At 35.1% G+C, this 18660-nt stretch overlaps 1 protein-coding gene across 3 annotated transcripts in view; it reads right to left on the bottom strand.

The window, feature by feature from the left end:
* Window positions 1-18660, bottom strand: part of KIAA2026 (KIAA2026 ortholog) — a 112267-nt gene that overhangs the window by 33344 nt on the left and 60263 nt on the right. For all 3 annotated transcript variants that reach the window (XM_047767668.1, XM_047767669.1, XM_047767670.1), the window contains 2 exons: window positions 15248-16665; window positions 1701-1780 (listed from right to left, as the gene is read on the bottom strand). In XM_047767668.1, the coding sequence (XP_047623624.1) occupies window positions 1701-1780; window positions 15248-16665 (1498 nt within the window). The remainder of the gene's footprint in view (window positions 1-1700; window positions 1781-15247; window positions 16666-18660) is intronic.

Below are 18660 nucleotides of genomic sequence, written 5' to 3'. Positions count from 1 at the left end.
ACCTTAAGTTTCTGAGTAGTAAGCAAATGATTGGTAACTAACTAAAAACATCCCTTAGGACAGTGTTTTTCATACTTTTTTGCACACAAGCCATGGTCAAAATGCATTTTACATCGCATGTCAATAAACACACACATTGGAAACGAAAGTTTATGAAACACTACTACCCTTACTATATTTGACACTTTTAAAATTTCTATTTTAACTTGGTTAGCTTAAAAAAGAAATGCTGGTCTTGCAACCTATTAAACTGATTTCCTGCCTCAATAATGAATATCACCTGCAATTAAAACACCCACAACACTGTCTATGCTGTCTGTTCTACTTACATATAAAAAGTCCATCCATTAATATAAGAATAGAGGCAAACATCAACAGAAGGCCAGATCTGTCCTGAGATCTATCTATATTCCCAGGATGAATACTTTGAGGGATTAAGGAAAAAAACAAGTGGAAAAAATAGTAAAGGCTAGCATGAAATCAGTGGAAAAATGATGATATACTATTATAGCATTAAATAACATTACAAGCACTACTGGGGGTGTCTAAGTAAACAGTAAATACACTTTAAAAAAAAACTTAAATATGCTGGAACCAAGGTTATTTTATATAAAAGGATTCTGTAAAAATGGCTGTAATCCATCCTAATGATGTTATTAAAAAATTCTAAAATACTAAGAAAAAAACATGTCTATTTACTGTTCATTTGAGAGTATTAAACTTTTACCAATTAGTAACTGCTATAAAAACAACAACCCCCAAATAGAATTCTTACTGAAAAAATACGTGTCAACCTTTTTGGATATATGTAACTGTTAAACGCACATTACACATTATTAGTATTTTTTTACAGTTATTACTCTTTTATCTTCTTCTTTACTTGAGATTCATAGAAATTCATTTTAACATCACTTTTATTTTTTGGCCATTAAATGTTAGTTTTATAATCTAAACCAGAAATGGACTGGACATAATAATACAAAGAAAGTTTAAAGAATCATTTGTGGCAGAAAACTCATCTTTTATAAGTAGAAAATAAAACTATTATTTAATTAAGGTGAAATTCTCTGCTTATCCTAGTATCAGCTACAAACAGAAAATTCTTTATGTAATCATATGGCAATATATACAATTTTTTCTTTTTTGCAAAAATGTTTAAAAACCCATTCAATTAATCTTTACTTATTAATAGTCTCTCTAAAGTTCATATACAGCTAAGAGTTGAAAGATTTGTTGTTTGAGTTAGTAGTCAGTCTACCATTTCTAGAGTGCTCAATGAAAATAGATAACCCAGGCAATATTACCATGTTTGTTCTCGGAAGACTTCCATTCACACATTACATATATATATATATAAACATACATATATATAATATATGTGTTAAATCACTTCTACAAAATAGTATGGTGTATAAAAACTAGAGTTTTTTTTAAACTATTTTTTTTACTATCAAAAGGCAAAAAGAGAGGTAAAAAAAATCTGAAATACTAGCAGATTAAATCGTAGCTATGCAGGGAAAATTAATCTAAGCTATGCAGATTAAATCTTCACTTGCAGGCAAAAAGATCATAGTTGGACACATTTCATTGAAAATATCATGTGTTATGGCTAAATTTAGCCAATCTCTTGAGGAATAATATAAACACTGAAACAAAAAAATTGGACTAAAAAACACTGAGACAAAATTGAAAACATTTACCTGAAATTCTGGTACAGAAGGTGACTTTGGGACAGTTTTCCTCTTCTTTGTGATTGCTTTTTTAGATACGGATTTTTTTCCTTTCAAGATTAAAAGAGAAAAGCTTCATAATGCTGTTTATAGCACTTCATTAACCAAAAAAAAAAAAAAAATTACATACAAACTTGAAAGTTAAATTATAACTAACAGATGGCTTCTAGTAAGTCAAATAAAAAATGATACATCAAACCAGGCCTCTGTAAAAGGAAACAAACTATAACAACCTGTAACAGACATATTAACAAATGTTGTTTTCTTTATATTAGAACCCAAACTATTATAATCTCCAATGTGTTGTACACTGTCAGAATTACTACAATAAGATTTGGCAAAATGTTTTTTACTACTGCTTAGTTAAAAATCTAATTCACAACTTAAAATTATGTACAAAAAAACCCCTTACCTTTAACAATGACTTCTGTAGTCAGGAACTTGCATAGAACTATATACTCTGAAGACTACAGTCTTTATTCAAGCTAATGTGAAAATCCTCTCAGTAGTTTAGCAAACAAGGTTTTCCTTCTATCCCTTCAGCTCTCCACTCACCTAATGGCCTGCGGTTGGAGTATTCAATAACCAGTTTTAAAACAAAGTAAACATCTCCCTTTAAAGTGCACCCAGTCATTTGTGCAATCAGAAATTGCTGGAAAAATAAATCCACATTCCTAAAGAAATCCAGTTCACAACACAGATTTAAGTATACATATCTGCAGTATGTATTTAACTAGACAAAAGATATTTATGAAACCTCTGTTTTTTAGTAAGGAACATGTTGAAGTAAATGTTTTCCCCACATTTGTAATCAGCAAAATCAATTAATAAACTGTTAACTTATTTAGCAAACACAAGCTACAGTACAATTTATGGGGACAACAAAGAATTATAAAATGGAAACTTGTCCTCTAGGAGTTTGCGCTAAATTTACCGTAAGGGAATAAAAAACTAATCGGAAACACTTAAAAGTTAACTTTAGTTCACAATAGTTTGTAGGCTAAAATCAGCTTAAAAATGATTATTTTTTCAAAAAAGGAAATGAGTAAGTAGCTAAAGCAACTTTGCTGTACTATACAATCCCTATTGTTCTTTTCTAAATATTTACCTACATAGGTCTTCTTGCATGAAAACTGCGAAACCGACTGCAACATTTTATTGAAATCATGAATACAATTCCAATTTACAATATAATTGCATTTTCTTTGGTATTCTTTTCAATCATATCATAGAACTGTAATTTGGATTTCTTTGACTCAATAACATGCAAGTATATCATATCAAAATACTAATAAATTTTCAGTTGCTGAGTTTTATTTATTTATAAATTTCTTGTCTTTTCTTAGGGCTGCTCCCTCGGCATATGGAGGTTTCTAGGCTAGGGGTCTAATTGGAGCTGTTGCTGCCCGCCTACACCAGAGCCACAGCAACTTGCGATCCGAGCTGCGTCTGCGACCTACACCGCAGCTCACAGCAACGCCGGATCCTTAACCCACTGAGCAAGGCCAGGGATTGAACCCGAAATCTCATGGTTCCTAGTCGGATTTGTTAACCACTGAGCCATGACAGGAACTCCCAGTTGCTGAGTTTCAGTGTCATGTTCTGATAGGTATCAACCTACTGTTATTTGACATTTTTTTGTCTTTTTTTTTAGGGCCTCACCCATGGCATATGCTAGTTCCCAGGCTAGGAGTGGAATCAGAGCTGTAGGTGCCAGGCTACACCACAGATCAGAGTCCACATCTGCGAGCTACAGCATGTGCAACCTACAGGGCAGCTCACTGCAATGCTGGATCCTCAATCTGTGTCCTCAATGGATACGTGGTCGGGTTCGTTACTGCTGAACCACAACGGGAACTCCTGACATTTGCTTTTAATTAAAGAACCTAATTCTTGGTATCTCTATAATACAGTTAGTAACTGATTTCTAAACTGGGTGCAGTAGGTGCAATAGGTACCTCTCAAGAACACTGATGACTCTGAACAACAGAATGACTTTACCATTTTTGAAAGTCATGGGAAAAGATTTTACTGCTTGCTGACTTAAGACAGCAATTTGAAGGGAACGAAATCCTTCCTCATTCCTATTCCTGATCCCCTCAGGAGTCCTTTAATTAGCTTTTTAAAAGTAATTTAATATGGGGAGTTCCCATCAAATGGCTCAGTGGTTTAGGAAACTGACTAGTATCCATGAGCATGTGGGTCTGATCCCTGACCTTGCTCAGTAGATTAAAGATGTGGTGTTGCCATGAGCTTGTGGTGTAGGTCGCAAGACATGGCTCGGATCCCAAGTTGCTGTGGCTGTGGTGTAGGCCAGCAGCTACAGCTCCAATTCAACCTCTAGCCTGGGAACCTCCATATGCTGTGGGTGTGGCCTTAAAAAGACAAAAGGCAAAAAAATAATAATTTGATTTTTGTATTTATTTAAAAGCATGACAGAAGTCACCCTTGACATTCCCAACAATTTCATGTTGTTGACACACAGGCACTAAACTTAAGTACTAAATTCTCAGTTAATTCTATCGGCTGTGCTATTTGAATTGATTAAGCAGCCGATGTGGTTACTGGGTATTGTCTTTAACCAAGTCATTAAGATACTTAAATGTTATTAAGTAACTAGAAGTTGTATTATGCAGTAGTTTTAAGCTTGAGTTTTGGAACTAAAATACATGGGCTGGAATATGAGCTTTAACCACCTAGTAGCTACAAGATCTTGAGCAAAATTATTTTATTTTCTTCTGCAATTTCTTCATCTGTAAAACAGGATAATATTACCTACTTTGTGAGAATTAAAACAAGTTAAAATATGTTACGAAGCTTAGACTACTGCTAGGCACATGGTAAATGATCAATAAATGTTAGCTGTTTTTCTCATCTGCCTAAACTGAACTGTGATGAGTCTAAAGAAAAGGTTTATCATCTTTTAATCTTATTCAAATTCTTTTAACACCTTACTCCTCAGTCTGGTTCTTGCTCTTATGTTCTCTGTGCTACAGTCCACTTGTACATGTATCAATTAATGTAACACCTCTACACTATTATAATTATCTGTTTACCCGTTTCTCTTCCTTACTGGACTAGGACGTATTGTTTCTCTTCCTTACTGGACTAGGACGTATTGACAACAAAAACTCTATTATTTATTTTGTTTTTACAGCATTTAGCACACTGTAAGTTAAGAGAAATGATCCTTAAATACAAGAATGCTACACTTCAGAAATTTCATCAGCGTGGGGATAGGAAAGGGAGGCAGGTAATTGTTTACAATTCTGAGGGTCAATCTGAGTCCATTTTTTTACTGAGGAAAAAACACTGACAATGAATTTTAATAATCTGCATAATTTACCAAAAAGTTTTACAGCATGACCAAAGAAAGGTAGTAAGGAAATCAACATTTATTAAGAGCCTGCTATGTGCCATACACTTAGTAAGGTGACATATAAATTACCTCAGTTAATTCTCAAAACAACCTTCTGAAGTAAGCAATATCCCCTTTTTAATGTGGGATAACTACTGAAGATTAAAAAAAAAAAAACCTTACTTACATATTACACTGTAATAAGTAAGCTCCATAGCCAGGGACCCTAACTCCAAAGTCCAAGCTCTTTCCATTATGTAATTCTAACCTCTTAAAAAATCATAGTTACCATTTATTGATTCCTAACATGTGCAAGGCACTATGCTAGTTGCTATGCATTTGCTATTACATTCATCTTTGTAAAAACACAGCAATGTAGGTATTACCTCATTTTTCACAGAGAAAGAAACAAGCTATAAACAGGTAAATAAATAGATGGAGAACTTACAGCTAATATGCACCAGAGCATATATTTGTACTAGATCTGTGTCACTTCCAGGTTGTGTTCTTTTTACGATAAAATAGTGCATTTTTCAGACTTTCTGCAGGGATGTAATCTACTTCTGATTGACTTCAGAATATTCCTTCTGATTAGGGTTATAAGATTTGCGTATTTGCTATTATTTAATATACCTCAGACTATCTCAACAAAACAATGTGAATACAAATTTTCCTGCATTCTTCAATAAAAATCAACTGTTACTTTTTATTAAATATTATCTTTTTGTTTTTCCCTTATACGGTTGTACCTGCCAAGTATGGAAGTTCCCAGGATAGGGGTTGAATCGGACCTGCTGACCTATGCCACAGCCATATTTCAGCTGCATATACTGTATCCAAGCCTCACATGCGACCTACATGGGGCTACGCAGCGGCCTGTCCCAACACTTTATCCTTAACCCCTCTAGCAAGGCCAGGGATCAAATGTGCATCCTTACGGACACTATGTCAGGTTCTGCTGTGCCACAATGGGAACTCCTAAACATTACCTTTAAAGTGAAGCATGGGATACTATACAACCACACAGCCTTTAATTGGTAAAGTTTTTATTCCAAAGCAAGATATAAAGAAGGCAACAACATAGTCTCCTCCCTCCCAACCCCCAGGAGGCTTCTCTTCCTCTATCACTTACTTGATCATACCCCAGGGCACTTACCCCCTCTCCCCTAAGTCACCTGGTCCTATAAAATACAATTGTCAGAAGGCAGTTTAAGATATATACAGCATTTCAATACAATTCATAAGCCTGAAACACAGACATGGGCAGAGAGTTAGTGTTAATATGTATCTGGAAATGGATAAGAAAACCTTAAAATGGCCTAGTAATTAATGCTGCAAGCACAGCCTAATGAAGCTTTTTTTTTTTTTTTTAAAAAAAACTATGCTTAGAATAGCTCTAAAAGGAAGTCAAACTTAAGAGGGAAAGATGTAACTAAAAATGTATTTTACACTACAGGTTAGGCATAAAATTGTAGTCTTCTAGAAAAGAGAGATACACCTCTTACTAGAAAAAAAGGTGACCGTCATTCTCAAGCCAGCTCCTCTTTCCTCAGTCTTACTCATCTTTACCTTCAGCTGATTTCCTATTTGTATTAATTCCCTGGCCCCTTAGAAAATTCAGACTTCTAGGGAGTTCCCGTCGTGGCACAGCGGTTAATGAATCCGACTAGGAACCATGAGGTTGCGGGTTCGGTCCCTGGCCTTGCTCAGTGGGTTAAGGATCCAGCGTTGCAGTGAGCTGTGGTGTAGGCTGCAGACGTGGCTCGGATCCCGAGTTGCTGTGGCTCTGGCGTAGGCTGGTGGCTACAGCTCCGATTCGACCCCTACCCTGGGAACCTCCACATGCTGCGGAAGCAGCCCAAGAAATGGCAAAAAGACAAAAAAAAAAAAACCCGAAAATTCAGACTTCTAACTTCAGCACTCCTAGATTTGGCCTTCCGTGCCTAAAAATTATTTTGAAACATACACTACTCTCTCACTGTTTTCACTTTAGGAATTTAATGTGAATGTCAAGTCAGACATTAAAAGTAAAAAAAAAATGGCATTTGTATTATTAAATAGATGAATCTGGCAAGTACCTATCTAGACTGAAGGCACAGAAACAGAGTCTAAATACGACTTTTATTTATTAAATGTGAAAATCTTGGCTAATATTTTTATTTACATCATACACAAGTTTCTGGAATGTTCTACCTCTACGCCATTTGACTTGAACAGCTGATTTTCCTTCTATTCTTCTTGCCTATGTGCAAAGTTATCATCATGCAGGCATTTTTTAACTCTATCAAAGAATTTAAAAAACTCCTGAATACCTATTTCTTTTTTTCCTTTTGAACTTACAATACAGAATCAATTGTCAAATTTTGCTACTTACTGCAACATCTCTTACAAAATCTTATTTTCACCTGTTAATGTGACAGAAGGGTCATATAATCATTCCATATATGGATTTAGAATTTCCTGGAATTATCTAATACCCCTTCATCTTTATAAACACTGTCAGTTTCTTTTTATAGCTCTTTAATGGCATTTTAATTACCCTGCAAGACTCCTTCTAATCTTGCCACTTACTACTGTGTGACTTGGACATGTTAATAAACCTCTCTGTGCCTCAGCTTTTTAACCTTTAAAAGCTATATAATGGGGATAAAAATAGCATCTACTTATGAGTTTTTATGAAGATTAAATGATACTATATATATGTATATATATGTAGAGAGAGAGAGACAGAGACAGAGAGGGAGAGAGAATAGTGCCTGGCACATAATAAGAGTATGAGTATTAGCTTGCCAGAGGGTGGAAGAAGTACAAGGCATTAAAATAAAAGGACATGAAGTATAATCAATCTTTTCACTCTTATATTTCGGCCTCTTGAATTGGTCTTCTAAAAATTTTCCCAATAAAAACACACAGTTAGGTTCTATAGTAATATTAACACAGGATTATACAACTATTTCACAAATGCAGCCTTGGCCTTGTATGTAATCAAATACCATGGATTACATTACTCTCTCAATCACTCCCTATAAGTAGCTCATTACTTTTTACACAGTTGATATCTAATTTCAAGCTAATTTCCTTGCACTATACTCTTGATTCAATTATTTAAAATGGCACTACAGGGAGTTCCCATCATGGCTCTGTGTAAACAATCTGACTAGCATCCATAAGTATGCAGGTTTGATCCCTGGCCTTGATCAGTGGGTTAAGGATGCAGGTGTGGCCATGAGCCATGGTCACAGAAGTGGTCTGGATCCATCTCTGCTGTGGCTGTGGTGTAGGCCAGGAGCTACAGCTCTGATTCCACCTCCAGCCTGGAAACCTCCATATGCTGTGGGTGTGGCCCTAAAAAGACCAAAAAAAAAAAAAAAAAGGCACTACATATCCAGAAAGGTATCACCCCCAAATAGCATATTTCTATCAAACACCTTCTTAACCCTCAACTATAAACTTTTTCCTTAAGTTTTTCTCTAATTGTGCTAATTTATTCAGTGACACTAGGCTTAATTTATACTCCCACTATTCTTCAAAGTCCATCCTCTATGAAATCTTGCTATATAGTACACAGTGATTTAGCCACTCTCTGACCTTTGATTGTATTGTTTTTACCATATACTTAACAATTATTAAATGAAGCTATTTACTGTTTTTGAATTAGTTTCTTCAGGTATGAGAGAATACCACTTGTCTTATTTATTTTAACTGGTTTAGAGAAGCTAACGCCCAAAATGATGTGGTTGAGTATAATGACTATGTAAAGAGAGAAAAATCCTCCAAATTAAACTGGCCGAAATAAGATAGCACAAACTTTTTTGTAGGAATTAATATATCTTGAATCATTTTTGTCTATTTTTTCAGGTTTTATAAAAAGTCCTCTAATTTTTAAAATTTCTAATTTATTCCAGTCAATTCTACTTGCACTACACAATCTATAATAGTTTATTATGAAAAACAACCAAAATATCCAAAAGGCGGTTGGTTAAATGAACTACAAAATACACATAACAGAATCATTTTAAAATGTTCACAGCATACTGTTATGTGGGAAAAAAGCAGACTGAAAAATTGTATGTATAGTGTAATCCTACTCAAAAGTATAAATGTCTTAAAAGGATATGAAATATACATATTAAGTGGTTAATATACATCTGGGTGAATCATATTATGTGTGTTCATTCATTCATTCAATAGATTCCTACATAATATGCTAGGTGCTAGGGATGCAAAACCAGAAATAATCCTTATGGTTCTCAAGAATGTCACAGAATAGAGGGGAGACAATCACCAGAAAAACCTAGAAATAAATGCAACTATTAAGAATGAGTTTTATACAAATTTATTCTCTGCCAATCAAAAAATGGGCAGAAGATCTAAAGAGACATTTCTCTAATGAAGACAGACAGATGGCCAAAAAGCACATGAAAAAATGCGCAACATCATTTGTTATGAGAGAAATGCAAATCAAAACCATAATGAGGTATCAACTCACACCAAAGAGAATGGCCATCATCAAAAAGTTTACAAACAATAAATGCTGGAGAGGGTGTGGAGAAAAGAGAACCCTCCTACACTGCTGATGAGAATGTAAATTGGTACAACCACTATGGAAAACAGTATGGAAGTTCCTTAAAAATCTAAAAACAGAACTACCATATATGATCTAACAATCTCATTCTTGGGCATGTACTCGGAGAAAACCATAATTTGAAAAGATACAGGAACCCAATGACTACACTACCCAAGGCAATCTACAGATTCAATGAAATCCCTATCAATTTACCAAGGACATTTTTCACAGAACTCGAACAAAATACTTTAAAGTTTGTTTGGAAGCACAAAAGACCCAAAATAACCAAAAACATCCTGAAAAAGAAAAATGGAGCTGGAGGAATCAGGCTCCCAGACTTCAGACTATACTGCAAGGCAAGAGTCATCAAAACCATGTGGTACTGGCACAAAGACAGAAATATAGATCAGTGGAACAGGATAGAAAGCCCAGAATTAAAGCCATACACCCACAGCCAACCCTTCTATGACAAAGGAGGCAAGAATATACAATGGAGAATAGACAGCCTCTTCAATAAGTGGTGCTGGGAAAACTGGACATCCACATGGAAAAGAATGAAATTAGAACTCTAACACCATACACAAAAATAAACTCCAAATGGATTAAAGACCTAGATATAAGACCAGACACTATAAAACTCTTAGAGGAAAACATAGGCCAAACACTCCCTGACATAAATAACAGCAACATCTTTTCAGATCCACTCCTTAGCGTAATGACAGTAAAAACAAAAACAAACAAATGGGACTTAATCAAACTTAAAAGTTTCTGCACAGCAAAGGAAACCCTAGACAAAACAAAAAGGCAACCCACAGAATGGGAGAAAAATCTTTGCAAATGAATTGGCTGACAAGGGATTCATCTCCAAAATTTATAAACACCTCCTGCAGCTCAATACAAAAAAAAAAAAAAAAAAAACCCACAACCCCATCCAAAAATGGGCAGAAGATCTAAACAGACAGTTCTCCAAAGAAGACATACAGATAGCCAAAAAACACATGAAAAGATGTTCAACATCACTCATTATTAGAGAAATGCACATCAAAACCACTCTGAGGTACCACCTTACACCACCAGAATGGCCATCATCCAAAAGTCTACAAACAATAAGTTCTGTAGAGGGTGTGGAGAAAAAGGAACCCTATTACACTATTGGTGGGATTGTAAATTGGTGCAACCACTGTGGAAAACAGTATGGAGATGCCTCAGAAAACTAAAAATAGAATTACCATTTGATCCAGCAAGCCCACTCCTGGGCATCTATCCAGAGAAAACCATGACTTGAAAAGACACATGTACTCTGATGTTCATTGCAGCACTATCTGCAATAGCCAAGACATGGAAACAACCTAAATGTCCTTTGACAGAGAAGTGGATTGAGAGGATGTGGTACATATACACAATGGAATATTACTCAGACATTGAAAGGAATGAAATAATGGCATTTTTAGCAACACGGATGGACCTAGAAATTATGCTAAGTGAAGTCAGTCAGACAATGAGACACCAACATCAAATGCTTTCACTGACATGTGGAATCTGAAAAAAGGACAGAATGAACTTCTTTGCAGAACAGATACTGACTCACAGACTTTGAAAAACTTATGGTTTCCAAAAGAGATAGTTTGGGGGGCGGGGGCATGCACTGGGGGTGTGGGATGGAAATCCTATAAAACTGGATTGTGATGATCATTGTACAACTATAAATATAATAAATTCATTGAGTAATTAAAAAATGAACCCAGGAGTTCCCGTTGTGGCACAACAGAAACAAATTCGACTAGGAACCATGAGGTTGCGGGTTCGATCCCTGGCCTCGCTCAGTGGGTTAAGGATCCAGCATTACCGTGAGCTGTGGTGTAGGTTACAGATGTGGCTTGGATCTGGCATTGCTGTGGCTGTGGCGTAGGCCGGCGGCTACAGCTCCAATTAGACCCCTAGCCTGGGAACCTCCATATGCTGTGGGTGCAGCCCTGAAAAGACAAAAAGACAAAAACAAACAAAAAAAGAACCCAATGTTCACTGCAGCACTATTTACAATAGCCAAGGCATCGAAGCAACCAAGATATCCACTGACAGAGGAATGGATAAAGACAATGTGGTATATATATACAATGGAATATTACTCAGACACAGAAAAGAATGAAATAATGCCATTTGCACCAACATGGATAGATTATCATACTATATGAGGTAAGTCAGACAAAGATAAGTATCATGTTATCACTTACATGTGGGAACTAATTTTTAAAATGATTAAGATGAATTTATTTGTAAAAGAGAAACATACTCACAGATTTGAAATACAAACTTGATGGTTACCAAAGGGGAAATGTGGAGGGGGGAGAGGGATAAAGTAGGAGTTTGGGATTAATAAACTACTATACACACTACTATAGGTAAAATAGATAACCAACAAGGACCTACTATATAGTACAGGGAACTCAATATTCTGTAATAACCTACATGGGAAAAGAATCTGAAAAAGATGTATATGGACAACTAAATTACTTTGCTGTACACCTGAAACTAACAAACACTGTAAATCAACTATAGTCCCATGAAATTTAAAAAAATAATAATAAATTTTATAAGTAGGTATCATGAAGGAGAAGTATCTGGTGCTGTAAGTATGCACAACTGGGAAAATGTCAATGTTTTTCTACTCTATAATGTTTCCAAGAGTAAAGAACAGGCTTAAATAATTGAAAATGAATTCAAATTTTAAAAAGCAGAAAGAAAACTCCGATTCTGAAAAAGATTAAAATGCTTATGAGTTGTAAAACTGCCACACAGTAAACTAAAATTATCAAATCATTTTCAACCAATTTGTCTTTGTGCCTTTTACTAAAAATCATCTAGCCAGAATAAGAAAGCTTTAATAAATTTGGAGATTCCACCAAAATTTAAGGCTTGTGTAATCAACATAAAAGGGACCAGATTAGCTACATAAATCCAGATTAACCACATGTAGTCTACCCTAAGTAAAGGTTCACAAATCAGCATGCATGACACAGCTTATCCCAAAGCATATTCTACAGAAAACTATTATTTTTCTGTAGAAATTATGCATTTGATTACAGGGGCTGCCCTAAGCTCCACTGGGGATGCTATTTAATAAACATTATATATATAATATAACATATATATGTAAAACACCCTTCCCAAAGATGAAGATTTGTGAATTCCAAAATATATTTGATACAAGAATTTAATAAGATGCATTGTGGACCTGTACTAATGCACACTGTAAATCTGTAAGAGGAACAATTACCAAACCTATGACCATGAAGCTAACTTCCAAAAAGAGTAAGAAAAGAAACATATGCCCCAAACTAACTATAAAAGGCCATAATGTCACATACCTAATAAAGGGGCCCAGGGAGAAACCTCAGAAGGATAAGTGTACAGAAACGAAGTAAAACAAATGTTTTGTTGTTATATCATTACGTTATGACAGTAAGAAGTTTAGCGTCTGCTGGAGAGAAAGAATTGGCCTAGGCGTACACAATACTAACATGGGAGAGGGAAACTATGTTATTAGTCAGGTACAAGTATTTCTGTCACTGAAAAAGGACTTTCTAAAATTCGCTCTGGAGATACAATAAAAAAGCATATAAGCAAATAGATTATTTTCTACTTCATGCCTGTTAAGCCTTCTCTCCCCAACAAAGAGTCTCAGAAAGCGTCCATGAGTACTCTGAATTTGCTTCTGAGTTTTTTTCATCCACTTGTCTAGAACTGGACAGGAAACTCCCATAGATTTTTCTCTCTGATCCTCATTCTGAACAAAAATGTAGGTAGCAACACTTTATTTGCTTACAGTACAAACTCCTTTTAATCCAATCTTTAGGAGTTTGTATCTTTATTTTGTAATTGGTATAGTCTGTATAGGAGCTACATCAATATCTATGTTATAAACTATCATAAATCATAATTACCTTTGAACATATGAATAGTGGGTCATAAATAAACAATTAATAAAAGGTATTTTTAGGGGAGTTCCTGTCATGGCACAGGGGAAACGAATTTAATTAGGAACCATAAGGTTGCAGGTTCGATCCCTGGCCTCGCTCAGTGGGTTAAGGATCCAGCATTGCCGTGAGCTGAAGTGTAGGTTGCAGATGCGGCTCGGATCCGGATCCAGCGTGGCTGTGACTGTGGTTCCAATTAGACCCCTAGCCTGGGAACATCCATATGCTACAGACTATAGACGCAGCCCTAAGGAAAAAAAAAAAAAAAAGTTTTAGGTAACAATGGTATTAGTAAAACACTATATAATTCAGAATTGAAAAAATCTTCAACTTTAAAAATATTACTTAATAGTTTAGAGGCTAATATCTCAAAGAGAACTTGCCAAATCAGTCAAGCTAAATTTACAGAGCCTAGTAGACTGCTTATAAAATTTAAAGAATTTATTGCTGAAAATCACTTTAAAAATCGTAGTTTTTTATCATCTGGGTCAGTGTGGACCACTTTGCAATTTTTCATTCAATAAATTAAGCCTGTCCCTAATAGTAAATGTTATACTATTTCTTTATAAATTACACATTACACAAATATTTTAAAATACATTTAATTATACTTAATGATTTAAATTACTAAGCTAAACAAAATTCAATCCCTCATTAGTCAACTCATCAAGTTACTGTCAAATCTTAACTATCTTTGCTACTGAGAGAAAGAACAAAAAACTTAAATCCACAAATAATGATGATAAACTACAATGCATTATAGTAAACAATTCAAGTTTTTCCCAATCAGGCAACATTTTATTAGGGTTAATAAATGGAGTGGATCATTTGCTTTTCTCTCACCTATCCTTGTGAATAACAGAGACATAAACTGATGAAATGCCAAACAACAGGAAAAGCAAAAACAGTTGAGTAACTGAAAAACAGAGCAGCCAACCATTAAAGACTTTATTCACAGGACTTTCTGTTGTTACAGTTTTAAACAGACTTGTGGCAACATAGTGAGTAATTAAATTTGCTTAAGACAACTCACAAATCCTTTAAAAAAGTAAGCTTCATATCTTACTAGTTGATGTATTTTTCTCCTGCATATTTCATATTTTTTCTAATAAATTTTCCCATTTCATATTTTTTCTGGATATGAAAATATGTACTAAAAGAATTTTTCAGAGTGCTGAGAAATACATAATAAAAAACTAAGACCCTGCCTTGTTTTAAGAGGCTAGTCGCTATGAACTTTAGTCCTGGGAATGATACCTCCTGATATCAAGCAGTGCTCCTTCCACTGCACTATACTGCTCTTAGCCTGGGGAAAAAAACACTTCATACAAATGATGGGAAGCATGACTTATGGAGAAACTGGTCCAGAGAAATGTAAAAACATAATGCCCAAAGATTTTCAACTGAGAACTAAATTCAAATGTATTGACCAGTATTTTGTTGTTATTAGGATATGGAAGCTGATCTGGCTTTTGATTATAGGGACTAATACAAAACTTGACCCTAAACACACACACATGTATTTCATTCTGTCAGTCAGAGCCTTCCATGATTTCTACTTGAAAGAACTAGTTGAAGTATCCTAAAATCTAACTCTCATACTTTTCTGTTAGCTTACCTGATTTGTGCTTCTTGTGTTTTGCTTTCTTTTTGATGATCAATAACTTATTCTGGATCTCAGGTTTATAAGACTTGAATGCAAGGGAATGAAGACCTTCACGCTTCCTCTGTAAGTTTTCATTCAAAACATCTTTCAATTTCTTTTTTTTCTTTTTCTTCTTTTTTGCTCTCATTTTAGTTAGTTTGAGTTTCTTATGGCTCTGCAGTGACTGTTCTAACAGAATATCCCTCACAACTTTGTGGCAATTAATTTCTGGATTATCACTGTGACTTCCATTTACATATATTTGGCAAGATTTCAGAGCATTTTCTTTTAATGGACTGGGTTCAGGCTTTACTCTGGAAGCCTCACCATATTTTTGCTGATTTTCTATAAACCTTATTTCACCTGGACTGAGAGGCTCTCCAAAGCCAGTAACTTCCCCTGGACTCCCTGGTTTCTCTAAATTTTCTTTACAACAATCAGCTTTTTGCATTTCACAGGGCCTGCGAATTCTAATTTCACAGTTGGATTTCACTTCCATTTCAACAGAGACGTCATGATTATCCAAGTTCATTTTAGCAGGGCAGCAAGTTGGATCAAAATGAATTTCCTGTTCTCTCCTGAAGGCAGAAGGCAAACCTTCTCTAATACACCTATGTTCTCCATTACTTGCACCAATGTAGTCACATTTCAATTTCTCCAGTTTAATCCGAGGTACTCTTTGTATTTTAATGGGTGGAATTGGAAATTCTGGGGCCTGAAAAGGTCTCTGTTTATAAATTCGTACATCTGCACCACAGAATTGTGGAAAGTGTACATAAGCATTCTCCAAATAATCGTAACCAAGGATGACTTCCCTGCATTCATGAATAGGCTGCCCAAGTACAGCATCTTGAACTTCTTTTTGTGTTTCATACACAAAGTCACAAAGACCCTTAAGTAACCACACTTTTTGGTAGAAAGGTAGTTCATGAAAAGGTTTTTCTTCCAATGGATTAACTTCTCCAAGAACTTTAAAAAACTGAGGACACAACCCAAGTTTTTCAGCACAGTTATCAGGATTTTCAGTCTGTCCTATAGCGGTATACCACTGCTGTACTTTCTGTCTCAGTGCTGCTTCCCAGGTTTTATAAGGCAAAGTAGGTCTTCGATGTAAGGTAGGTCTGCGATGGGGAGGACTTAATAGAGAAGTCATTATTTTAGATAGAAAAGCATTACACTGAGGCATCAGAAGACAACGTTCCAATTCATAAAAGACTATTTCTGGCAAATTTAGAATTTGCTGGGCTAAACAAAGGAAATGCCCAATAGCTGGAATTTCCCACATGGTCTCCATACAAGTTGGAGCTGCTTGAGCTAGAAGCTTTCTTTCCCATTCTTCTATTTCCTTTTGACTAGCTTCTTCGGCTTCTTTTCTTTCCTGCTCTCGAAGCCTAAAGAAAATTTAACAAATTATATTATTATTACTTAGAGAATACTATAAAATACTAAATTAAGCATGTCATGTTTACTTTCAGTCAACACGGCAATTGGCTGTTCCAGTTATTACTCTAAGTATAAAGTGTCCCACTAGATGTATCATTATTTTTTTTTCAGATGAAGAAATACACATATAACTTGATTCTGAGTTTTACTGATGGAGGATTATCACTGGCACTGCCACTCAAAACTCTTCAATTCATAATTCTTCAAGTCACTTACTTTAACTTCAAAGTAAACAAAAAAGTTATTTCAAATACATACTAAAGAAGTTTAGTGCTTTCGAGAAGTGGTATGTTATATAAGAGCTGTAAAGATGTTTATACCTTTTGACTCCATAATTCCATTCCTAAAAAGTTATACTAAGTAGATAATTCAATAGATGCAAAAAGTTACATGTTTTTCAGTGTTAAGTGGAATTTTATATAACAAAAATAAAAGTATAAAGAAGTTGTATTACACAACTGGGAAATAAGCTTGCTATGTTATGTAGCCTTAAATATTAAAATTATGAATATCATGTATAAACACAAAAAAATATCCAAACACAACACAGAAGTTAACAAGTAATAGCAATAATGAAAATATGCAAATACTCAACAAGGAGATGACACTATTCCAAAAATAAAGGACTCCTAGGTTGATGAGATTGAGTGCTTTCCCCCCCTTAAAATTTCTTTACTAGCACTACTTCAATATTTTCCTAATTAAAAAAACATTAGGAGTTCCCGTCGTGGCGCAGTGGTTAACGAATCCGACTAGGAACCATGAGGTTATGGGTTCGATCCCTGGCCTTGCTCAGTGGGTTAAGGACCCAGTGTTGCCATGGGCTGTGGTGTAGGTCGCAGATGTGGCTCAGATCCCACGTTGCTGAAGCTGTGGTGTAGGCTGGTGGCAACAGCTCCAATTAGACCCCTGGCCTGGGAACCTCCATATGCCGCAGGTGCGGCCCTGGAAAAGACCAAAAAAAAAAAAAAAAAAAAAAGACAAAAAGATGAAGAGAAGTCTTAATGATCTTTCATTAGGCAATGTGTTTTTAGATGTGGCATCAAAAGCACAGTAACAATAGAAAAAATAAAGTCGTCACCATCGAAACTGAAAACTTGTGCTTTTAAAAGATGTCAAGTGGGTGGGGGGATGTGCTTGGGTTATGGGATGGAAATCCTGTGAAATTGGATTGTTATGATCATTATACAACTACAGATGTGATAAATTCATATGAGTAAAAAAAAACAGAAAAAAAAATAAAAGACAGCAAGTGAAAAGACAATCAGAGAATGGGAGAAAAATTTTGCAAATCATATAATAATGGATCTATATCTAAAAAACAAAAGAATACTTATGACTCAATAATAAAAGGATAAAATAACTAAAGAATGGACAAAGGATCTCAGAGACATTTCCCCAAAAAAGACACACAAATGAACAATAAACACATGAAAAGATGCTCAACATCATTATCCATTTGAGAAATGCAAATCAAAACCACAACAGGATACTAATTTCTAATTTCTGTCTACTAAGATGATTAAGATAATAATGATTATTGGTAAAAACGTGGGGAAATTGGAAACTTTACACACTGTAAAGGGTATAGCTGCTTTGGAAAGCAATCTAGCAGTTCCTCAGAAGGTTAAACATGTGATCCAGTAATCCTCCTCTTAGGTAAATATCCAAAACAAATGAAAATATCTGTTCACACAAAAAATTGTACATGAATGTTCACAGTAGCATTATTCATAACAGCCAAAGAATGGAAACACCAAACATCCATCAACTGTTGAATGGATAAATAAAAAGTGGTATATTCCTACAACAGAGTATTATTTGGTAATAAAACAAATGAAGTGCTGATACCTGCTACACCATGGATAAACCTTGAAACATGATACTAAGTGAAAGAAGATACCCACGAAAAGTCCACATGTTCTACAATTTCATTTATATAA

This window comes from Phacochoerus africanus, chromosome 2 (genome assembly GCF_016906955.1).
Source record: "Phacochoerus africanus isolate WHEZ1 chromosome 2, ROS_Pafr_v1, whole genome shotgun sequence".
Taxonomy (NCBI): Eukaryota; Metazoa; Chordata; class Mammalia; order Artiodactyla; family Suidae; genus Phacochoerus; species Phacochoerus africanus.
The sequence above is the reverse complement of the archived record's forward strand: the minus strand, read 5'-3'. Positions and strand labels throughout refer to the sequence as shown.